The 24993-nt window shown below is 53.7% G+C and overlaps 1 protein-coding gene across 1 annotated transcript in view; it reads right to left on the bottom strand.

Moving 5' to 3' along the window:
• Positions 1 to 24993, bottom strand: part of SPAG17 (sperm associated antigen 17) — a 279955-nt gene that overhangs the window by 19635 nt on the left and 235327 nt on the right. Inside the window, exons 15-29 of the mRNA XM_077299087.1 lie at positions 22982 to 23019; positions 18724 to 18840; positions 18288 to 18442; positions 12186 to 12370; positions 9836 to 9930; positions 9363 to 9617; positions 9116 to 9227; positions 8214 to 8315; positions 8025 to 8138; positions 7444 to 7649; positions 7241 to 7364; positions 3916 to 4091; positions 3655 to 3820; positions 2318 to 2541; positions 2104 to 2245 (exon numbers count right to left, since the gene is read on the bottom strand). Of these exons, the coding sequence (XP_077155202.1) occupies positions 2104 to 2245; positions 2318 to 2541; positions 3655 to 3820; positions 3916 to 4091; positions 7241 to 7364; positions 7444 to 7649; positions 8025 to 8138; positions 8214 to 8315; positions 9116 to 9227; positions 9363 to 9617; positions 9836 to 9930; positions 12186 to 12370; positions 18288 to 18442; positions 18724 to 18840; positions 22982 to 23019 (2211 nt within the window). The remainder of the gene's footprint in view (positions 1 to 2103; positions 2246 to 2317; positions 2542 to 3654; positions 3821 to 3915; positions 4092 to 7240; positions 7365 to 7443; positions 7650 to 8024; positions 8139 to 8213; positions 8316 to 9115; positions 9228 to 9362; positions 9618 to 9835; positions 9931 to 12185; positions 12371 to 18287; positions 18443 to 18723; positions 18841 to 22981; positions 23020 to 24993) is intronic.

Genomic DNA, 24993 nt, shown 5'->3' on the forward strand with positions numbered 1-24993 from the left:
CGGACTAATGATACACTGTCACCCCTGATATACCGGACTAATGATACAATGTCACCCCCGATACACCGGATTAATGATACGCTGTCACCCCCGATACACAGGACTAATGATACAATGTCACCCCCGATATACCGGCTAATGATACAATGTCACCCCCGATATACTGGACTAATGATACAATGTCACCCCCGATATACCGGCTAATGATACAATGTCACCCCCGATACACCGGACTAATGATACAATGTCACCCCCGATACACCGGACTAATGATACGATGTCACCCCCAATACACCGGACTAATGATACAATGTCACCCCCGATACACCGGACTAATGATACAATGTCACCCCCGATACACCGGACTAATGATACAATGTCACCCCCGTTACACCGGACTAATGATACGCTGTCACCCCCGATACACCGGACTAATGATACGATGTCACCCCCGGTATACCGGTAACCTCTGGTTATTGGTAACAATCTCCGGTTTCGGGCAGGAGCAGCGCGGCGGTGAGATCATGCGCGGTTTGGGAGCTGCGGTCATACGTGTGTTTGCTGCCAGCTGCTCTGCGGTTAATGGTCGGGGGCTTGCGAGGGTCATGGGGGCGGTGGAGCCGGGTCTATGATGGATCTCCCCTCTCTGAGGACTTCTTGGATGGATGATGGATGGTCGTGTCAGTCTGATATTTATACATTCATGGTCCGCGCTCTGGAAGGAATATTGATTTGCATGACGGACGGTGGGATGTTAATGATGTGGTGGGGGAGGGGGTCTTGGCACTGAATAGAGATATTTGGGGGATCTCTCTCTACGCGGAGCGGCGTCCCATCACACACTGTTGTCTCGTATGTTCAGGCGGCCGGACAGCGCCCGTCTCTGACGCCCGTCACAGGATGATGTTATTTTCTTTGTGGTTTGTGGGTTTTGGCTGTAATGTCCGGGGATCAATCATAACAATAAAACGCATTAACTCTGGATTATGGTAGGAGGAGGGGGAAGGGCGGATAATAAAGGCCCCGCAACAAGTATCCGAAAAATGTGGGCTGTCAGGAGGCAGCAGAAACATCAGACTGAGATCGCTCTGCGAACATGGCAGCGATGTCCTGAGCACAAATGAGCAGAATGATGGCAGCATGGCGACCTCGGCCGCACGTCTCTGCGGCACGTCTCTGCGGCACGTCTCTGCGGCACGTCTCTGCGGCACGTCTCTGCGGCACGTCTCTGCTACACATCTCTGTGGCACGTCTCTGCTACACATCTCTGCGACACGTCTCTGCAGCACGTTTCTGCTACACATCTCTGCAGCACGACTGCTACACATCTCTGCGGCACGACTCTGTGGCACATCTCTGCGACACTTCTCTGCGGCACGTCTCTGCGGCACGTCTCTGCGGCACGTCTCTGCGGCACGTCTCTGCGGCACGACTCTGCGGCACGTCTCTGCTACACATCTCTGTGGCACGTCTCTGCTACACATCTCTGCGGCACGTCTCTGCGGCACGTCTCTGTGGCACGTCTCTGCTACACATCTCTGCGACACGTCTCTGCAGCACGACTGCTACACATCTCTGCGGCACGACTCTGCGGCACGTCTCTGGGCACGACTCTGCGGCATGACTCAGCCACATGTCTCTGCGGCACGACTCTGATGCCCGTCTCGGCGGCATGTCTCGGCCACAACGTATATGCGGCACATGTCTGCGGCATGTCTCTGTCCCACATCTCTGCCTCACATCGTGGCCGCACATCTTGGCAGCACATCTCGGCCCCACGTCTCTGCCTCACGTCTCGGCCCCACGTCTCTGCCTCACGTCTCGGCCCCACGTCTCTGCCTCACGTCTCGGCCCCACGTCTCTGCCTAACGCCTCTGTCCCACATCTCTGCCTCACATCTCGGCCACACGACTATGCGTCACATCTCGGCAGCACGTCTCGGCGGCACATCTCGGCAGCACGCCTCGGCCGCGGTGCTGCGCGGGTCACATGATGTTGCATTCACCTTGTGACTGGCAAATGCTGCAGCGAGTGCGGACTGTAACGATGGCGCGTCATGGAGGTCCTCACCCCGGTCACCATGTGCACACACTCAGGGGTTACCTGTCTCTTCATGATCTCCGGGAAGCGGCACGTCCATGTCCTGGTACCAGGTGGTAATCCTGGTGCCGTCCGCATGTTCTGTGATCACCGTCCCATCCGCCTGCACGACCGTCACCACCTGATCGTCTCTGGTGGTCATCACCTGTAGTATACAGACATGACACGTACGTGGTTGTCGGTGCACCGGCGGCAGAGTCCAGCACTAGTGACTTACCGCTCTGGTCACGGGGTCCGTGGCTATGCAGAGCAGAAGGGGCTTCAGGTCCAGTCTCTCAGAACCTCGCATCCCAATCTGCTCCCCGGACGGTGTGGTTGTGATCCAGGTGCCAGGTTTTACCACAGGGATTAGTGGAGTAGTAGGTAACGAGTCCGGAGGAGCAGGGGGGTCCGCCGCCTCAGGCTTGGACGGTGATGACACTGCGTTGTGTCCACCTTTACCTATAAAGATAGTTAGTGTCACTAGAAGTGTGCGGCGGGCCAGGGGGGCTATCTGTCAGATCATCAGAAGCGTGCGGGCCAGGGCAGCTATCTGTCAGATCATTAGAAGCGTGCGGGGGGTGGCTATCCGTCAGATCATCAGAAGCGTGTGGGGGGTGGCTATCCGTCAGTTCATTAGAAACACGGGCCAGGGGGGCTATCCGACAGATCATTAGAAGAATGCGTGCCAGGGGGGCTATCCGTCAGATCATTAGAAGTACGGGCCAGGGGGGCTATCCATCAGATCATTAGAAGTGTGTGGAACAGGGCAGCTATCTGTCAGATCATTAGAAGTACGGGCCGGGGTGGCTATCCGTCAGATCATTAGAAGTGTGAGGGCCAGGGTGGCTATCCGTCAGATCATTAGAAGAGTGCGGGCCAGGGTGGCTATGCATCAGATCATTAGAAGCACGGGCCAGGGGGCTATCCGTCAGATCATTAGAAGCGTGCGGACCAGGTTGGGTATCCATCAGATCATTAGAAGCATGTGAGCCACGGGGGCTATCCGTCAGATCATTAGAAGCATGTGAGCCACGGGGGCTATCCGTCAGATCATTAGAAGTGTGCAGGCCAGGGGGGCTATCCGTAAGATCATGAGAAGCGTGCGGGCCAGGGGAGCTATCTGTCAGATCATTAGAAGCGTGCGGGCCAGGGGGACTATCTGTCAGATCATCAGAAGTGTGCGGGGCCAGGAGAGCTATCCCTCAGATCATCAGAAGCGCGCGGGGGCCAGGGGGACTATGCTTCAGATCATCAGAAGCGTGTGGACCAGGGGAGCTATCCGTCAGATCATTAGAAGCACGGGCCAGGGGGGCTAGCTGTCAGGTCATTAGAAGCGTGCGGGCCAGGGGGGCTATCCGTCAGATCATTAGAAGCACGGGCCAGGGGGGCTAGCTGTCAGGTCATTAGAAGCGTGCGGGCCAGGGGGGCTATCTGTCAGATCATCAGAAGCGTGCGGGCCAGGGGGGCTATCCATCAGATCATCAGAAGCGTGTGGGCCGGGGGGCTATCCATCAGATCATTAGATGTGTGTGGCCCCGGACTAGGGATGATATCCGGCTTTCCCTTTCCTACCTTTCCTGGCCTCAGAGCTGGACTCTTTGGGGTCCTCTATGGGCTCTGGTTGGGAGTCAGGCCTGGGGGTCTCTGTTGGTTCCGTTGGTAAGTTCTGGGGGGTACGAGGATCCACAACTGGACCAGAATCAGGACTCTGGATTACGGTTCCGTCAGGCAGAAGGATCTGACAAATGAATCATGGATTACACATTATGTCCGGAGCACGCACCGCACGAGATGACGCCGCCTGTGACATTCATTACACACGTGTTATCGTACCTGGGTGCGTCCATCCAGCAGGCACCTGATCACCGATCCCTCTGCTGTGATGACACGAGTCGTCTCCAAGCTCTCCGCTGTCTGACTGATTCCGTGTACTCGGGCGTTCCTCACTTTCACAGGGTAACTTTGTCGGATCAGCAATCTTGGACCGGTCTGGATGCTATTACAGCACTCTGCAGTGTGGGGTGGAGGGGATATTACAGCACTCTGCAGTGTGGGTGGAGGGGATATTACAGCACTCTGCAGTGTGGGGTGGAGGGGATATTACAGCACTCTGCAGTGTGGGGTGAAGGGTTATTACAGCACTCTGCAGTGTGGGGTGGAGGGGATATTACAGCACTCTGCAGTGTGGGTGGAGGGGATATTACAGCACTCTGCAGTGTGGGGTGGAGGGGATATTACAGCACTCTGCAGTGTGGGGTGGAGGGGATATTACAGCACTCTGCAGTGTGGGTGGAGGGGATATTACAGCACTCTGCAGTGTGGGTGGAGGGGATATTACAGCACTCTGCAGTGTGGGGTGGAGGGGATATTACAGCACTCTGCAGTGTGGGGTGGAGGGGATATTACAGCACTCTGCAGTGTGGGGTGGAGGGGATATTACAGCACTCTGCAGTGTGGGGTGGAGGGTTATTACAGCACTCTGCAGTGTGGGCTGGAGGGGATATTACAGCACTCTGCAGTGTGGGGTGGAGGGGATATTACAGCACTCTGCAGTGTGGGCTGGAGGGGATATTACAGCACTCTGCAGTGTGGGGTGGAGGGGATATTACAGCACTCTGCAGTGTGGGGTGGAGGGGATATTACAGCACTCTGCAGTGTGGGGTGGAGGGGATATTACAGCACTCTGCAGTGTGGGGTGGAGGGTTATTACAGCACTCTGCAGTGTGGGCTGGAGGGGATATTACAGCACTCTGCAGTGTGGGGTGGAGGGGATATTACAGCACTCTGCAGTGTGGGCTGGAGGGGATATTACAGCACTCTGCAGTGTGGGGTGGAGGGGATATTACAGCACTATGCAGTGTGGGGTGGAGGGTTATTACAGCACTCTGCAGTGTGGGCTGGAGGGGATATTACAGCACTCTGCAGTGTGGGGTGGAGGGGATATTACAGCACTCTGCAGTGTGGGGTGGAGGGGATATTACAGCACGCTGCAGTGTGGGCTGGAGGGGATATTACAGCACTCTGCAGTGTGGGTGGAGGGGATATTACAGCACTCTGCAGTGTGGGGTGGAGGGGATATTACAGCACTCTGCAGTGTGGGGTGGAGGGGATATTACAGCACTCTGCAGTGTGGGGTGGAGGGGATATTACAGCACTCTGCAGTGTGGGGTGGAGGGTTATTACAGCACTCTGCAGTGTGGGCTGGAGGGGATATTACAGCACTCTGCAGTGTGGGGTGGAGGGGATATTACAGCACTCTGCAGTGTGGGGTGGAGGGGATATTACAGCACTCTGCAGTGTGGGGTGGAGGGGATATTACAGCACTCTGCAGTGTGGGGTGGAGGGGATATTACAGCACTCTGCAGTGTGGGGTGGAGGGTTATTACAGCACTCTGCAGTGTGGGCTGGAGGGGATATTACAGCACTCTGCAGTGTGGGGTGGAGGGGATATTACAGCACTCTGCAGTGTGGGCTGGAGGGGATATTACAGCACTCTGCAGTGTGGGCTGGAGGGGATATTACAGCACTCTGCAGTGCGGGGTGGAGGGGATATTATAGCACTCTGCAGTGTGGGTGGAGGGGATATTACAGCACTCTGCAGTGTGGGGTGGAGGGGATATTACAGCACTCTGCAGTGTGGGGTGGAGGGGATATTACAGCACTCTGCAGTGTGGGGTGGAGGGGATATTACAGCACTCTGCAGTGTGGGCTGGAGGGGATATTACAGCACTCTGCAGTGCGGGGTGGAGGGGATATTACAGCACTCTGCAGTGTGGGGTGGAGGGGATATTACAGCACTCTGCAGTGTGGGGTGGAGGGGATATTACAGCACTGCAGTGTGGGGTGGAGGGTTATTACAGCACTCTGCAGTGTGGGGTGGAGGGTTATTACAGCACTCTGCAGTGTGGGGTGGAGGGGATATTACAGCACTCTGCAGTGTGGGTGGAGGGGATATTACAGCACTCTGCAGTGTGGGTGGAGGGGATATTACAGCGCTCTGCAGTGTGGGGTGGAGGGGATATAACAGCACTCTGCAGTGTGGGGTGAAGGGGATATTAAGGCTACGTTCACATTTGCGTTGTGCGCCGCAGCGTCGTCGCCGCAACAAAACGCATGCGTCGTGCGGCCCTATCTTTAACGTTGGGGCCGCATGGCGCCGCATGTACATGCGTTGTCATGCGTTTTGGTGCGTCGTACGCCGCATGCAGCGTTAGGGCGCACCTGTCAGGGCGCGGCAAACGCAACATGTTGCATTTTTTTTGCGGCGCTGACTTTTTAAAAAACGCATGCGTCGTGTTTGCGTCGCTTTTGCGTCGTCGATGCGCCTTTTTTACCATTGATTTGTATTGACAACGCAGACGACGCAAGTACTTGCGTCGTGGTGCGTTGTACGACGCATGCGTTTTCCAATAAATATGCAAAACATTGTATAGATTTTGGGGGGCGCATGCGGCGCAAAACGCAGCGTTTTTTGTTCAAAACGCAACTGCGTTTTTGTTTGCGTTGTGCGTTGCGGTGCCGACGCTGCGGCGCACAACGCAAATGTGAACGTAGCCTTACAGCACTCTGCAGTGTGGGTGGAGGGGATATTACAGCACTCTGCAGTGTGGGGTGGAAGGTTATTACAGCACTCTGCAGTGTGGGGTGGAGGGGATATTACAGCACTCTGCAGTGTGGGGTGGAGGGGATATTACAGCACTCTGCAGTGTGGGGTGGAGGGGATATTACAGCACTCTGCAGTGTGGGGTGGAGGGGATATTACAGCACTCTGCAGTGTGGGGTGGAGGGGATATTACAGCACTGCAGTGTGGGGTGGAGGGTTATTACAGCACTCTGCAGTGTGGGGTGGAGGGGATATTACAGCACTCTGCAGTGTGGGGTGGAGGGGATATTACAGCACTCTGCAGTGTGGGGTGGAGGGGATATTACAGCACTCTGCAGTGTGGGTGGAGGGGATATTACAGCACTCTGCAGTGTGGGTGGAGGGGATATTACAGCACTCTGCAGTGTGGGGTGGAGGGGATATTACAGCACTCTGCAGTGTGGGTGCAGGGTATTACAGCACTCTGCAGTGAGGGCTGGAGGGTTATTAGAGCACTCTGCAGTGTGGGGTATGGGTCGGGGGCACATTGTGCCTCCATCAGTCATGTCTCCTCACCTGTGGCTGTGTCCTCTGTGAAGGTCAGCATTAGTCCAGTGGGGTAGGAGACATTCAGGGCCTGGACTGCCGGGACTTTCACTGGTTTTGCGGCTGCTGTTACTCGTGGAGTGACTGGCTGACTCTAAACAAATGACAGTGGAGTCATCGTCACTGGTGGTTCCGGAGGACACAGCTCTGTCCTGTGAGGGGCACATCCTCACCTTCTCCTCTGGGGTCTTAGGCGTCTCCTTCACCGCTGGGACCTGAGGCGTCTTCACTCGGGCAGCTCGCGGGGATTTTCCTCGGGGAGACTTGTGCCCTTTCACAGAAGAAGGTGGTGGAGGCTGGGGTGGTGGTGCTGGGATGACGCTGGGGGTGTGGATGGACGGGAACGTCAGCATGGCCTCCAGTTCTGGATCTTTGTCCTCTGTGTCGGGAGCAACATCAGTAAATATCAGGAGCCAATACAAAATGTAAGGCCGATGTCCGGCCACAGCTGTCACACCCTGGACACTGCCGCCACGAAGGTCTGCTTCATCAGGACCCCGCCATGACTGGTGACTCCAGCCCCGCTGCAGTGTCTACGAGAGTCTATGGGAGTCCTACAAAAGTCTCCCCATTACTAATGGCACCATCATATCCAGGGGTGGAACTCATCACCCCGAGCCATCACACGCTGAGGGTCCCAGCCCTATCTCCATCTCCCTCCTCCATGCTTTATACTGTAGTTCTGCTTGCAGTGTATAATGCAGACAAGCTCAGCAGGAAGTAAACTGAGCCGGCGTCTCAATGGTCCAATTACCTGGTCCACGTCCGGAGGGGCCGTAGTGGCTCAGTGATAGCCGGATCCCACTGTGCAAAGTGGCTGAAAATGACCCAAACTCGCTGAGGCCTGGACTCTCCGACGCCCGACTCCCTGCAGAAAGGTCATAGGTCAGTGTCAGCTCCGGTACATTATAAGGCTATTACAAGACTGTACGGTGGTGCTGACCGCGCTCTTCCTGACCACCACGGGGCACCTTCCTAGGATTCACAACATGCACCAGGAATTCGTGGCCGTCCTTTAGGATCTTCACTTTCACGTAATTGGAACCTAGAAATACAGCGATGAGCGTTGTGAGGCAGCGACCGGGGTCATATGTGAGGGACCCCCAGGATATGTGAGTGTCCCCCAGGATGCACCTAGAAGGGTATGAAGACCACTGGAGGAACTTACAGTCACAGATATGGCTGTGATTGCAGTGCAAAATAGAAGTTTGGTCTTGGGCAAGCAGCTATTTGTCCAAGGCAGATTTAAGAAAACCGGGCATGGGCTTTTATTTTTGGAGCGAACTACAGGATGGTAGTAGGGCGGTTCACTCCCTCCAGGCCGGGTCTTAAAAGTGACCCATGGACACAGATTCCGTTTAAAAACCCTGCAGTAAAGGGTTGGGTGCGTCAGTCTAGGTTTGCAAACTGCAGAGCAGGCGGTTCTGCAAAGCTCAGCCTGTGTGAAGCAACACGGTGCCAAGCGGAGCCAAAAGGCCTGCACCGCTCAGCGTGACACGGCGGTGCAGTCACCCACGGAAACCGGTCTTGCATAAGGACTGCCTTGTTTCCCGGCTGCGATCTGGAGGAGACCATTTGTTTTTCCGTTTGTGAGCACGCTGGACATTAAAGAGACTTTGCTTTGAACTTTCCTGTGGTCACTGCCTGTCTGTCACACTGCACCAACCCTGCTGCACTACAGCGTAAATCACCAGATCAGGGGTTTTACAGCCATCATAAAAGTCAGGATGGAGGTCCGACAGCTCGGACCCTCACTGATCATGTCAATGACTGCAGCCCCCGCACCCACCAGTCCTCGAGATCAATGGGGTCCCTCTCATCCTTTGTCATCTCAGGTCACCTTACCTTTCTCGAACTGTGTGTGCTCCACCTGAATTTGGCCTCCATCTGTGGGGAAGAGGCAGCGACAACCCCCCGACACCTGGATCAGATCGTCTCCGGTGTCATAGCCGATGAACTGAGTGAAGAATCAGAGACCCACAATCAGATAGCTGCAGGACGGCCTCACAGCCATGGCGGGACCCAGGATCTGTCCGGGGCCAGGACAGGGACCTCCTCCAGAACGGACAACCCACCAGGACACGACACTTACTTCATACGCATGCTTAGGAGGGTCCTGTGGGACAGCAGAAGCCACGTTGGCAGACGTGGGGCCATTCGGCTCCTCCTCTTTGTCCTTCTCCTTGGCGTTCTTCTTCTGAGCGCTGAGGGATCGCTGACGCGTGGACTCCGGTCTCTCTTTGCTTCCTCTGCGTTTCTTGCTTCCAGCTTTACCTCCCTTAGCATTTTTCTTCTCCTGTTTGAGACGTTCGTCTTCCTTCAGTCGGTCTTGTTCTTCTTTCCAGGCCTGGGGATGAACTTTACTTAAAGGGGCACTCCAGCATACAATGTGACCATGGATCCACTGTATAAGGGATCCTGTGAGATCTATGTGGGTTCCAATACTGTCCCTGCCCAGCTCCAGAATGGGAGGCTATGTTCCTCCTTGTAGCATTTGGTGTTGCTGATCCGGCAGTAAATGATCATTTTTGGAATTTGGAGAAGACTGTGGAAGTCATGTCTCACCTTCAGGGACTCCTCGCGTATGAATGGGTTCTGGGCTGGCTGTGGGGCCATTTCTTCTCGTTGGCTTCCTCGCCGAGATCCACTGCCCTTTGGACCTGAGGAAAGGACAAGTTTCTGAACAATGTAATGCTATTTTGTGACATCATCACTAGGGGTCTAAGTGATGAGGTCATCAGCGTTATCGCAAATAATGGAGGATCTCACAGTGCTCTCATCAATGACATCATCACTAGAGTATGACTCACTATGATGTCATCAGTGATTTCACATCTTCTGGAGGAACTCATAAGACGGTCATCGATGACATCATCACTAGTGGTGATGCCACAAATTTTACTTAGTTATGTCACCGGTTACATTTACCATCTTTGTCAGCAGTGCCGTGTACAGTGATGGACCTGGCTGTTATGTGATCCGTGTGATGTCATCAGAAAAATTGCTTATTATTGTTGTAATCAAGGTATCAGTGATGTCACTGAATGTAGCACTGTGATGTCATCAGTAACATAATTTACTGTTACTGTGTTCACTGGGACAGTGATGTCAGTGTATGCACCCTTATGACGCCTCCAGTGATGTCCTCGCAGTGACATCATCAGTTATAGTTGTACTTGTGATTTCAGTGACACCTTACACAGAATGTCGTGATGTCATCAGTAGCACTATCTGTTTTAACTGAAATAAGTGATGCTGCCTTTCGTGCCCATTTATTATGACATCACATGGAAAGTGATGTCACCCTTGATTACTTACAGTCGTGGTGATGTCACTAGTGGAGTTTTCTATGTAGTCACACTTGTGTGCACTCACTATGATGACATCACTGTTGCCACCCAGTTGGGTAGTATTAATGATGTCATCAGCCATTTCATCCATTAAGGTACGGCTGTTGGCCGAGTTCATCCTATTACGATGATTCTGATGCCTAAGATACTGTATGTTCTCCATAACTCACCGATCTGGATACCGTGTGGGAAGTTCAAACTGATTAACTCGTTATTTAGAAGTTTGGTGTGGGGGGAGCAGCACCCCGTCTCAGGTTGGAGACGCTTCAGTGACCTAAGGATGCCGGAGGTTTGGCTCTACCTAATCTCGAAATATACTATTTAGCGGCCCAATGTCAGCATTTAAAGGGCTGGGAGCATGGGACGTCTGCCCATGTGGTGCAACTATTGCTAGAGAGGGTGGCGAAAAGTCCGGCGGTACAGTGCTTAGAAGATGGCTCCCTGGGGATGCCTGGGAAAATGTATCCAACATTGTTTCTGATAGATAAAATATGGGGGAGACGGCTAAATGGGAAAGAGAGCTGGGTCACTTGGAGGATGAAACGTGGGAGTCTGTACTAGAATGGATCCCGAAGCTATCACTGAATGAGGCTCTCCCAGCTTTATATCGTACACAGAGTGTACAGATCCCCGGATGTCCTGTACAGAGCTGGCCTGAGATCTGACTCGGAATGCCCTAGGTGTAGGAATGATAATGCCGGAATGTTCCACATGCTCTGGACGGGTCCGAGGTTGGCTGCTTCTCGGTTGGTGGTTCTCAGCCGGATAGAGGCGGCGTACAGATGTGTAATCCCAAGGGAACCAGTGGTGTGCGTGATGGGACATGTAGAGGAGATAGTTGTGGAAAGTTGAAAATAGCAATCGCTAGACTACTATACACGGCTCGGAAGGTCATAGCAAGAAACTAGATAAAAGAGGAGCCTCCCTCCAGGGGAGAATACATGAAATATGTGGGGCACGTTATTGCCCCCGAGAAGGGAGTGTATCACAACAAAGGGAAGATGGTCCTGTCTGACAAATTGTGGACGCCTTGGCTGGAGTTGGGTTAGGAGGAGGTTAAGGGAAGATGGGCCTGGGGAGATTTCGCCTATACAGTAATGGTCTATATGTTCATGATGGAAGACATTACATAATGCTAACGTATATATTGTTACAAGACATGTTAAGAGAAGAGCGTGAGCTGTCTAATTGGGATAGAGGGGGGAGGGGTGGGAGAGGGGGGAGGGGTGGGTGAGGGGGGGTTATTGTTGGGGAAATTCGAAAATACATGTATTATTGTCAAATGTTTTATTGAAATGTTATACTTAATAAAAACCTATTTGAGTTAAAAAAAGGTGCAGCTGTGATGTCATCAGTGACATCATACAGTGAGATGTATCCTGAGATTTACCCACAGTCTTTCTTTATGACATCAATATGGCCACCAGTACTCATCTCCAGGTCATCACCAGACGTTCCAGTGAAGACTATGACCAGAGAGGACATCGGGGAGGTGCAGGCGCTCGTACAGACAAAGCATGGAGCCACTTTCCGTCCCCAGGACGCATCAGCCCGGCTGCACTCACTTCTTGATTTCTTTGGGGAGACAGATCTCCGGGTCTTCTTCTTATTGAAGGAGAGGTCCTTGTCCTCCGAGGCTTGCGCTCCACTCACAGCTTCTAATTCTCGTTCTGCTTTTTCTTCTTGATATTTTGATTCTTCCTCTTGAACCCAATGGGAGATGGAATCGGCCACAAGCTCCAGGTAGTTTCTGTAAGGAGAAGGCAGGAAAGAAATGTGATCGGGTGACAGAGAAGAACAGGAAACATCAGGCGAGGTCAGAGGAGAGCGTATGAAGGAAGCAGCCATACATATCACAAAGGAGAAGGGCATGAGAAGTATGAAGAGCACAGTGATGGGGGTGTATGAAGAGCAGTGATGGGGTGTATGAAGAGCACGGTGATGGGGATGTATGAAGAGCACGGTGATGGGGGATGTATGAAGAGCACAGTGATGGGGGTGTATGAAGAGCACAGTGATGGGGGTGTATGAAGAGCAGTGATGGGGTGTATGAAGAGCACGGTGATGGGGATGTATGAAGAGCACGGTGATGGGGGATGTATGAAGAGCACAGTGATGGGGGTGTATGAAGAGCACAGTGATGGGGGTGTATGAAGAGCACGGTGATGGGGGATGTATGAAGAGCACAGTGATGGGGGTGTATGAAGAGCACAGTGATGGGGATGTATGAAGAGCACAGTGATGGGGGGATGTATGAAGAGCACAGTGATGGGGGATGTATGAAGAGCACAGTGATGGGGGATGTATGAAGAGCAGTGATGGGGTGTATGAAGAGCACAGTGATGGGGGTGTATGAAGAGCACAGTGATGGGGGTGTATGAAGAGCACAGTGATGGGGGTGTATGAAGAGCACAGTGATGGGGGATGTATGAAGGACACCGTGATGGGGGTGTATGAAGAGCACAGTGATGGGGGTGTATGAAGAGCACAGTGATGGGGGTGTATGAAGAGCACAGTGATGAGGGATGTATGAAGAGCACAGTGATGGGGGGATGTATGAAGAGCACAGTGATGGGGGATGTATGAAGAGCACGGTGATGGGGGATGTATGAAGAGCACAGTGATGGGGGTGTATGAAGAGCACAGTGATGGGGGATGTATGAAGAGCAGTGATGGGGTGTATGAAGAGCACAGTGATGGGGGTGTATGAAGAGCACAGTGATGGGGGTGTATGAAGAGCACAGTGATGGGGGTGTATGAAGAGCACAGTGATGGGGGATGTATGAAGGACACCGTGATGGGGGTGTATGAAGAGCACAGTGATGGGGGTGTATGAAGAGCACAGTGATGGGGGTGTATGAAGAGCACAGTGATGAGGGATGTATGAAGAGCACAGTGATGGGGGGATGTATGAAGAGCACAGTGATGGGGGATGTATGAAGAGCACGGTGATGGGGGATGTATGAAGAGCACGGTGATGGGGGTGTATGAAGAGCACAGTGATGGGGGATGTATGAAGGACACAGTGATGGGGGATGTATGAAGAGCACAGTGATGGGGATGTATGAAGAGCACAGTGATGGGGGTGTATGAAGGACACAGTGATGGGGGATGTATGAAGAGCACAGTGATGGGGGTGTATGAAGAGCACAGTGATGGGGGATGTATGAAGAGCAGTGATGGGGTGTATGAAGAGCACAGTGATGGGGGTGTATGAAGAGCACAGTGATGGGGGTGTATGAAGAGCACAGTGATAGGGGTGTATGAAGAGCACGGTGATGGGGGTGTATGAAGAGCACAGTGATGGGGGTGTATGAAGAGCACAGTGATGGGGGATGTATGAAGGACACCGTGATGGGGGTGTATGAAGAGCACAGTGATGGGGGTGTATGAAGAGCACAGTGATGGGGGTGTATGAAGAGCACAGTGATGAGGGATGTATGAAGAGCACAGTGATGGGGGATGTATGAAGGACACCGTGATGGGGGTGTATGAAGAGCACAGTGATGGGGGTGTATGAAGAGCACAGTGATGGGGGTGTATGAAGAGCACAGTGATGAGGGATGTATGAAGAGCACAGTGATGGGGGGATGTATGAAGAGCACAGTGATGGGGGTGTATGAAGAGCACAGTGATGGGGGTGTATGAAGAGCACAGTGATGGGGGATGTATGAAGGACACCGTGATGGGGGTGTATGAAGAGCACAGTGATGGGGGTGTATGAAGAGCACAGTGATGGGGGTGTATGAAGAGCACAGTGATGAGGGATGTATGAAGAGCACAGTGATGGGGGATGTATGAAGGACACCGTGATGGGGGTGTATGAAGAGCACAGTGATGGGGGTGTATGAAGAGCACAGTGATGGGGGTGTATGAAGAGCACAGTGATGAGGGATGTATGAAGAGCACAGTGATGGGGGGATGTATGAAGAGCACGGTGATGGGGGTGTATGAAGAGCACGGTGATGGGGGTGTATGAAGGACACAGTGATGGGGGATGTATGAAGAGCACAGTGATGGGGGATGTATGAAGAGCACGGTGATGGGGGTGTATGAAGAGCACAGTGATGGGGGATGTATGAAGAGCACAGTGATGGGGGTGTATGAAGAGCACAGTGATGGGGGTGTATGAAGAGCACGGTGATGGGGGTGTATGAAGGACACAGTGATGGGGGATGTATGAAGGACACAGTGATGGGGGATGTATGAAGAGCACAGTGATGGGGGATGTATGAAGAGCACGGTGATGGGGGTGTATGAAGAGCACAGTGATGGGGGATGTATGAAGAGCACAGTGATGGGGGTGTATGAAGAGCACAGTGATGGGGGTGTATGAAGAGCACGGTGATGGGGGTGTATGAAGAGCACAGTGATGGGGGATGTATGAAGAGCACAGTGATGGGGGATGTATGAAGAGCACGGTGATGGGGGTGTATGAAGAGCACAGTGATGGGGGATGTATGAAGAGCACAGTGATGGGGGTGTATGAAGGACACAGTGATGGGGGATGTATGAAGGACACAGTGATGGGGGATGTATGAAGAGCACAGTGATGGGGGTGTATGAAGGACACAGTGATGTGGGATGTATGAAGAGCACAGTGATGGGGGTGTATGAAGAGCACGGTGATGGGGGATGTATGAAGAGCACAGTGATGGGGGATGTATGAAGTACACAGTGATGGGGATGTATGAAGAGCATGGTGATGGGGGTGTATGAAGAGCATGGTGATGGGGGTGTATGAAGAGCACGGTGATGGGGGTGTATGAAGAGCACAGTGATGGGGGATGTATGAAGAGCACAGTGATGGGGATGTATGAAGGACACAGTGATGGGGATGTATGAAGGACACAGTGATGGGGATGTATGAAGAGCACAGTGATGGGGGATGTATGAAGAGCACAGTGATGGGGATGTATGAAGGACACAGTGATGGGGATGTATGAAGGACACAGTGATGGGGATGTATGAAGAGCACAGTGATGGGGGGATGTATGAAGAACACAGTGATGAGGGATGTATGAAGAGCACAGTGATGGGGGATGTATGAAGGACACAGTGATGAGGGTGTATGAAGAGCACGGTGATGGGGGTGTATGAAGAGCACGGTGATGGGGGTGTATGAAGAGCACGGTGATGGGGGATGTATGAAGGACACAGTGATGGGGATGTATGAAGAGCACAGTGATGGGGGTGTATGAAGAGCACGGTGATGGGGGATGTATGAAGAGCACGGTGATGGGGGATGTATGAAGAGCACAGTGATGGGGGGATGTATGAAGAGCACGGTGATGGGGGATGTATGAAGAGCACAGTGATGGGGGGATGTATGAAGAGCACAGTGATGGGGGATGTATGAAGAGCACAGTGATGGGGGTGTATGAAGAGCACAGTGATGGGGGTGTATGAAGAGCACAGTGATGGGGATGTATGAAGAGCACAGTGATGGGGGATGTATGAAGAGCACAGTGATGGGGGTGTATGAAGAGCACAGTGATGGGGGTGTATGAAGAGCACGGTGATGGGGATGTATGAAGAGCACAGTGATGGGGGATGTATGAAGAGCACAGTGATGGGGGATGTATGAAGAGCACAGTGATAGGGGTGTATGAAGAGCACAGTGATGGGGGATGTATGAAGAGCACAGTGATGGGGGATGTATGAAGAGCACAGTGATGGGGGATGTATGAAGAGCACAGTGATAGGGGTGTATGAAGAGCACGGTGATGGGGGATGTATGAAGGACACAGTGATGGGGATGTATGAAGAGCACAGTGATGGGGGTGTATGAAGAGCACGGTGATGGGGGATGTATGAAGAGCACGGTGATGGGGGTGTATGAAGAGCACAGTGATGGGGGATGTATGAAGGACACAGTGATGGGGGTGTATGAAGAGCACAGTGATGGGGGGATGTATGAAGAGCACGGTGATGGGGTGTATGAAGAGCACGGTGATGGGGGATGTATGAAGAGCACAGTGATGGGGGATGTATGAAGAGCACAGTGATGGGGGATGTATGAAGAGCACAGTGATGGGGGATGTATGAAGAGCACAGTGATGGGGGATGTATGAAGAGCACAGTGATGGGGGATGTATGAAGAGCACAGTGATGGGGGATGTATGAAGAGCACGGTGATGGGGGATGTATGAAGAGCACAGTGATGGGGGATGTATGAAGAACACAGTGTTGGGGGATGTATGAAGAGCACAGTGATGGGGGATGTATGAAGGACACAGTGATGGGGGTGTATGAAGAGCACAGTGATGGGGGATGTATGAAGAACACAGTGTTGGGGATGTATGAAGAGCACAGTGATGGGGGATGTATGAAGAACACGGTGATGGGGATGTATGAAGGACACAGTGATGGGGGATGTATGAAGAGCACAGTGATGGGGATGTATGAAGAGCACAGTGATGGGGATGTATGAAGAGCACAGTGATGGGGGATGTATGAAGGACACAGTGAAGGGGGATGTATGAAGAGCACAGTGATGGGGGATGTATGAAGGACACAGTGATGGGGGATGTATGAAGAGCACAGTGATGGGGGATGTATGAAGAACACAGTGTTGGGGGATGTATGAAGAGCACAGTGATGGGGGATGTATGAAGGACACAGTGATGGGGGTGTATGAAGAGCACAGTGATGCGGGATGTATGAAGGACACAGTGATGGGGGTGTATGAAGGACACAGTGATGGGGGATGTATGAAGGACACAGTGATGGGGATGTATGAAGAGCACAGTGATGGGGATGTATGAAGACCACGGTGATGGGGATGTATGAAGAGCACAGTGTTGGGGGATGTATGAAGAGCACAGTGATGGGGGATGTATGAAGTATACATTGATGGGGGATGTATGAAGATTACCATGATGGGGTGTCTCCATTGCGGAGTTGGAGTCTCGTGCAGAAATCACAACATCCCGGGGCTACATGTTCCTCACACTACTGTGAGTCGCCAGCATGTCCTGAACCTACTCCCAAGGCTGGAGCATTTCCGTCTCCATCGACCACATTGGGGACATCATTGGTCGGTGATTACACAGGAGCTGCCGGCAGCGTCTCTGGTTTTGTCTCCATCAGGCACATCAGGGACGTCATCGGTCGGTGATTACACAGGAGCTGCCGGCAGAATCTCTGGTTTTGTCTCCATCAGGCACATCAGGGACATCATTGGTCGGTGATTACACAGCAGCTGCCGGCAGAGTCTCTGGTTTTGTCTCCATCAGGCACATCAGGGACGTCATCGGTCGGTGATTACACAGGAGCTGCCGGCAGCATCTCTGGTTTTGTCTCCATCGGGCACATCAGGGACATCATTGGTCGGTGATTACACAGGAGCTGCTGGCAGCGGATCCTGATGATTTGTATACTCAGCAGTAGACCCTTCCTCAGATAACCATTAATGACCTCAGTGACAGCAGCCGAGGCCGGAGGTGCCGGGATTTCTGCACGAGGCTCAACTCTGGACAGGTGACTCAGGAGGTTGTGAGCATGTTGTCTCCATTTGTTCACAATTTGCCGATCAGTGACACCTCGTCCGCTGGTCTCCACCATCCACCACTTCCCCTTGCCGTAATGTCACGGAGAGGAGCACAGACAGGAGCTCAGGGCTTGGGGCAGATGTTTGCAGGGCAGTTTGGGGGCTCAGTGCTGACCTGAAGCTGACGTTGGAGTGAAGGGCCATGTCCCAGGACTCCTGGCTTTGTCGGAAAGCGTCCATGGGATTGTGCAGGACGAGCAGCAGTGAGTTGTCCTGGCTGTGGTGGTAGGCGTCCATGCACCTGTACGACTGCAGAGCTTCATGTATGACCTGCAGCAGACAGACACCAGCAGTTACCAGCGCACACAGGAGGGTCCGGCCGGGTCTCGGGGGCGTGAAGGTTAATGTCCTGGGCAGCAGCCATGAGCTGACCGGTCTCTGCATGTCCTGATGGCACAGCCTCCATACATCGCCATATGCACCGCTCGTCTGTCCGGCGTCCCTGGGGCCAGCGTGGTGACCGGCAGCAGATTGGGAGGACGACGCGCCCTGATGTTGGCGTCTTCGTGCTGTACAATGGGCCGGGTTCTGGTGTCGGCCCAGTACTCTACCTGTATGAGCACAGCCGGCTCATAGTGCTCAGAATAACACCAGTCACTCAGGGATCTTCTCTGCGTCTTCTGAATGTCTCTGAGGTCGGCCCTGGGGGTCTCCTTCCCCCCGACATCCTGCAGGAGACATGATTATGGGGGTGGTCACTGACTTCTACTGTAAATCAGGCAGATCAGTATCTGCACCATAAAGGAATATCCGCTGCTTACCGGCCTCCAGAAATGAAGCGCTGCCGGGACCCCCGAGATCCACAATAATCTGAGGGGGCACGTGCTCAATTCCACTACAGCTCCCCCACAGGAAAACTGAAGCATTACACATAGGCTCACTGATACCAATGGACAGTACGTGTGGATGAGGGGTCTCCGGAGCGGGAGCTTATAAATGTGGGACTCGTCACCCTGTTACAATGCCGCGCTCTCGTCACCCTGTTACAATCTCGCGCTCTTGTCGCCCTGTTACAATCTCGCGCTCTCATCGCCCTGTTACAATCTAACACTCTCATCGCCCTGTTACAATCTAACACTCTCATCGCCCTGTTACAATCTAACACTCTCATCGCCCTGTTACAATCTAACACTCTCATCGCCCTGTTACAATCTAACACTCTCATCGCCCTGTTACAATCTAACACTCTCATCGCCCTGTTACAATCTAACACTCTCATCGCCCTGTTACAATCTAACACTCTCATCGCCCTGTTACAATCTCGCGCTCTCGTCGCCCTGTTACAATCTAACACTCTCATCGCCCTGTTACAATCTCGCGCTCTCGTCGCCCTGTTACAATCTCGCGCTCTCATCGCCCTGTTACAATCTAACACTCTCGTCGCCCTGTTACAATCTAACACTCTCATCGCCCTGTTACAATCTAACACTCTCGTCGCCCTGTTACAATCTAACACTCTCATCGCCCTGTTACAATCTAACACTCTCGTCGCCCTGTTACAATCTAACACTCTCATCGCCCTGTTACAATCTAACACTCTCGTCGCCCTGTTACAATCTAACACTCTCGTCGCCCTGTTACAATCTAACACTCTCGTCGCCCTGTTACAATCTAACACTCTCGTCGCCCTGTTACAATCTAACACTCTCGTCGCCCTGTTACAATCTAACACTCTCGTCGCCCTGTTACAATCTAACACTCTCGTCGCCCTGTTACAATCTCGCGCTCTTGTCGCCCTGTTACAATCTAACACTCTCATCGCCCTGTTACAATCTCGCGCTCTCGTCGCCCTGTTACAATCTAACACTCTCATCGCCCTGTTACAATCTAACACTCTCGTCGCCCTGTTACAATCTTGCGCTCTCGTCGCCCTGTTACAATCTCGCACTCTCATCGCCCTGTTACAATCTAACACTCTCGTCGCCCTGTTACAATCTTGCGCTCTCGTCGCCCTGTTACAATCTCGCACTCTCATCGCCCTGTTACAATCTAACACTCTCGTCGCCCTGTTACAATCTTGCGCTCTCGTCGCCCTGTTACAATCTAACACTCTCATCGCCCTGTTACAATCTCTCGCTCTCGTCGCCCTGTTACAATCTCGCGCTCTCGTCGCCCTGTTACAATCTAACACTCTCGTCGCCCTGTTACAATCTCGCGCTCTCGTCGCCCTGTTACAATCTAACACTCTCATCGCCCTGTTACAATCTCGCACTCTCGTCGCCCTGTTACAATCTCGCGCTCTCGTCGCCCTGTTACAATCTCGCACTCTCATCGCCCTGTTACAATCTAACACTCTCGTCGCCCTGTTACAATCTTGCGCTCTCGTCGCCCTGTTACAATCTAACACTCTCATCGCCCTGTTACAATCTCGCGCTCTCGTCGCCCTGTTACAATCTCGCACTCTCGTCGCCCTGTTACAATCTAACACTCTCGTCGCCCTGTTACAATCTCTCGCTCTCGTCGCCCTGTTACAATGCCGCACTCTCGTCGCCCTGTTACAATCTAACACTCTCGTCGCCCTGTTACAATCTAACACTCTCGTCGCCCTGTTACAATCTAACACTCTCGTCGCCCTGTTACAATCTAACACTCTCGTCGCCCTGTTACAATCTCGCGCTCTTGTCGCCCTGTTACAATCTAACACTCTCATCGCCCTGTTACAATCTCGCGCTCTCGTCGCCCTGTTACAATCTAACACTCTCATCGCCCTGTTACAATCTCACACTCTCGTCGCCCTGTTACAATCTTGCGCTCTCGTCGCCCTGTTACAATCTCGCACTCTCATCGCCCTGTTACAATCTAACACTCTCGTCGCCCTGTTACAATCTTGCGCTCTCGTCGCCCTGTTACAATCTCGCACTCTCATCGCCCTGTTACAATCTAACACTCTCGTCGCCCTGTTACAATCTTGCGCTCTCGTCGCCCTGTTACAATCTAACACTCTCATCGCCCTGTTACAATCTCTCGCTCTCGTCGCCCTGTTACAATCTCGCGCTCTCGTCGCCCTGTTACAATCTAACACTCTCGTCGCCCTGTTACAATCTCGCGCTCTCGTCGCCCTGTTACAATCTAACACTCTCATCGCCCTGTTACAATCTCGCACTCTCGTCGCCCTGTTACAATCTCGCGCTCTCGTCGCCCTGTTACAATCTCGCACTCTCATCGCCCTGTTACAATCTAACACTCTCGTCGCCCTGTTACAATCTTGCGCTCTCGTCGCCCTGTTACAATCTAACACTCTCATCGCCCTGTTACAATCTCGCGCTCTCGTCGCCCTGTTACAATCTCGCACTCTCGTCGCCCTGTTACAATCTAACACTCTCGTCGCCCTGTTACAATCTCTCGCTCTCGTCGCCCTGTTACAATGCCGCACTCTCGTCGCCCTGTTACAGTCTTGCGCTCTCGTCGCCCTGTTACAATGCCGCGCTCTCGTCATTCTCCTACAATGTTGCGCGCTCATCGCTCTACACTTCGTCCATCACTGGATCAGTGAGTACAGCCTCGTCCATCACTGGATCAGTGAGTACAGCCTCATCCATCACTGGATCAGTGAGTACAGCCTCATCCATCACTGGATCAGTGAGTACAGCCTCATCCATCACTGGATCAGTGAGTACAGCCTCATCCATCACTGGATCAGTGAGTACAGCCTCATCCATCACTGGATCAGTGAGTACAGCCTCATCCATCACTGGATCAGTGAGTACAGCCTCATCCATCACTGGATCAGTGAGTACAGCCTCATCCATCACTGGATCAGTGAGTACAGCCTCGTCCATCACTGGATCAGTGAGTACAGCCTCGTCCATCACTGGATCAGTGAGTACAGCCTCGTCCATCACTGGATCAGTGAGTACAGCCTCATCCATCACTGGATCAGTGAGTACAGCCTCATCCATCACTGGATCAGTGAGTACAGCCTCGTCCGTCACTGGATCAGTGAGTACAGCCTCGTCCGTCACTGGATCAGTGAGTACAGCCTCGTCCGTCACTGGATCAGTGTGTACAGCCTCGTCCGTCACTGGATCAGTGAGTACAGCCTCATCCGTCACTGGATCAGTGAGTACAGCCTCATCCATCACTGGATCAGTGTGTAAAGCCTCGTCCATCACTGGATCAGTGAGTACAGCCTCGTCCATCACTGGATCAGTGAGTACAGCCTCGTCCATCACTGGATCAGTGAGTACAGCCTCATCCATCACTGGATCAGTGAGTACAGCCTCATCCATCACTGGATCAGTGAGTACAGCCTCGTCCATCACTGGATCAGTGAGTACAGCCTCATCCATCACTGGATCAGTGAGTACAGCCTCATCCATCACTGGATCAGTGAGTACAGCCTCACCCATCACTAGATCAGTGAGTACAGCCTCACCCATCACTAGATCAGTGAGTACAGCCTCATCCATCACTGGATCAGTGAGTACAGCGGCCTCTCGCTCCTCAGCCAGGACTGGATTGTAACCAGCTGGGGGCCGCTCTCCGGTGGTCTCTTAAGCATAATCAGGATATTTGTATGGTTGGGTTGTTTTTGCGGCGTCCGGCCGGTAATTGCGTGCAGCCGTTGTGCGTCACCTTCCAAACAGCGTTATCCGTACAAATCGGGGAGGGGACAAAATGGCTGACAGGTGTTATACTCCCCCGTTCCGACTGACCTTCCCGGGTGAGCCATGGACCCAGCTATGGCGAGATCCATGAATGGGGGCTGTATGGCTATATATCTACACAAGAGTAGAGAAAAGCGAGATAACAGATATATCACCCAGAGGGTACATAGTACCTGACACATGAGCGGAGCCCCCACCTCACCTCCATCTCTTCCTCCAGATGTTGCTCTTCAGCGCCTCCTGAAGGGAAGAAATAAAAACTGCTGTCACATATGTTCATACACGCACATCACTGTGGTGACGGAGACGGCGTGGATGGAGGCAGGGAGCCCATGAGGATAGAGGGGAGCAGGGAGCCCATGAGGATAGAGGGGTGCAGGGAGCCCATGAGGATAGAGGGGTGCAGGGAGCCCATGAGGATAGAGGGGTGCAGGGAGCCCATGAGGATAGAGGGGAGCAGGGAGCCCATGAGGATAGAGGGGAGCAGGGAGCCCATGAGGATAGAGGGGTGCAGGGAGCCCATGAGGATAGAGGGGAGCAGGGAGCCCATGAGGATAGAGGGGAGCAGGGAGCCCATGAGGATAGAGGGGAGCAGGGAGCCCATGAGGATAGAGGGGTGCAGGGAGCCCATGAGGATAGAGGGGAGCAGGGAGCCCATGAGGATAGAGGGGAGCAGGGAGCCCGTGAGGATAGAGGGGTGCAGGGAGCCCGTGAGGATAGAGGGGAGCAGGGAGCCCGTGAGGATAGAGGGGAGCAGGGAGCCCGTGAGGATAGAGGGGTGCAGGGAGCCCGTGAGGATAGAGGGGAGCAGGGAGCCCGTGAGGATAGAGGGGAGCAGGGAGCCCGTGAGGATAGAGGGGAGCAGGGAGCCCGTGAGGATAGAGGGGAGCAGGGAGCCCATGAGGATAGAGGGGAGCAGGGAGCCCGTGAGGATAGAGGGGTGCAGGGAGCCCGTGAGGATAGAGGGGAGCAGGGAGCCCGTGAGGATAGAGGGGTGCAGGGAGCCCGTGAGGATAGAGGGGAGCAGGGAGCCCGTGAGGATAGAGGGGTGCAGGGAGCCCGTGAGGATAGAGGGGTGCAGGGAGCCCGTGAGGATAGAGGGGAGCAGGGAGCCCGTGAGGATAGAGGGGAGCAGGGAGCCCATGAGGATAGAGGGGAGCAGGGAGCCCATGAGGATAGAGGGGAGCAGGAAGCCCGTGAACATAGAGGGGAGCAGGGAGCCCGTGAACATAGAGGGGCGCAGGGAGCCCGTGAGGATAGAGGGGAGCAGGGAGCCCGTGAACATAGAGAGGTGCAGGGAGCCCGTGAGGATAGAGGGGCGCAGGGAGCCCATGAGGATAGAGGAGAGCAGGGAGCCCATGAGGATAGAGGGGAGCAGGGAGCCCGTGAACATAGAGAGGTGCAGGGAGCCCGTGAGGATAGAGGGGAGCAGGGAGCCCATGAGGATAGAGGAGAGCAGGGAGCCCATGAGGATAGAGGGGCGCAGGGAGCCCATGAGGATAGAGGAGAGCAGGGAGCCCATGAGGATAGAGGGGCGCAGGGAGCCCATGAGGATAGAGGGGAGCAGGGAGCCCATGAGGATAGAGGGGAGCAGGGAGCCCATGAGGATAGAGGGGTGCAGGGAGCCCATGAGGATAGAGGGGTGCAGGGAGCCCATGAGGATAGAGGGGAGCAGGGAGCCCGTGAGGATAGAGGGGAGCAGGGAGCCCGTGAGGATAGAGGGGTGCAGGGAGCCCGTGAGGATAGAGGGGAGCAGGGAGCCCGTGAGGATAGAGGGGAGCAGGGAGCCCGTGAGGATAGAGGGGAGCAGGGAGCCCGTGAGGATAGAGGGGAGCAGGGAGCCCGTGAGGATAGAGGGGAGCAGGGAGCCCGTGAGGATAGAGGGGTGCAGGGAGCCCGTGAGGATAGAGGGGAGCAGGGAGCCCGTGAGGATAGAGGGGAGCAGGGAGCCCGTGAGGATAGAGGGGTGCAGGGAGCCCGTGAGGATAGAGGGGAGCAGGGAGCCCGTGAGGATAGAGGGGAGCAGGGAGCCCGTGAGGATAGAGGGGTGCAGGGAGCCCGTGAGGATAGAGGGGAGCAGGGAGCCCGTGAGGATAGAGGGGAGCAGGGAGCCCGTGAGGATAGAGGGGAGCAGGGAGCCCGTGAGGATAGAGGGGAGCAGGGAGCCCGTGAGGATAGAGGGGTGCAGGGAGCCCGTGAGGATAGAGGGGAGCA

This window comes from Ranitomeya variabilis, chromosome 3 (genome assembly GCF_051348905.1).
Source record: "Ranitomeya variabilis isolate aRanVar5 chromosome 3, aRanVar5.hap1, whole genome shotgun sequence".
NCBI lineage: Eukaryota > Metazoa > Chordata > Amphibia > Anura > Dendrobatidae > Ranitomeya > Ranitomeya variabilis.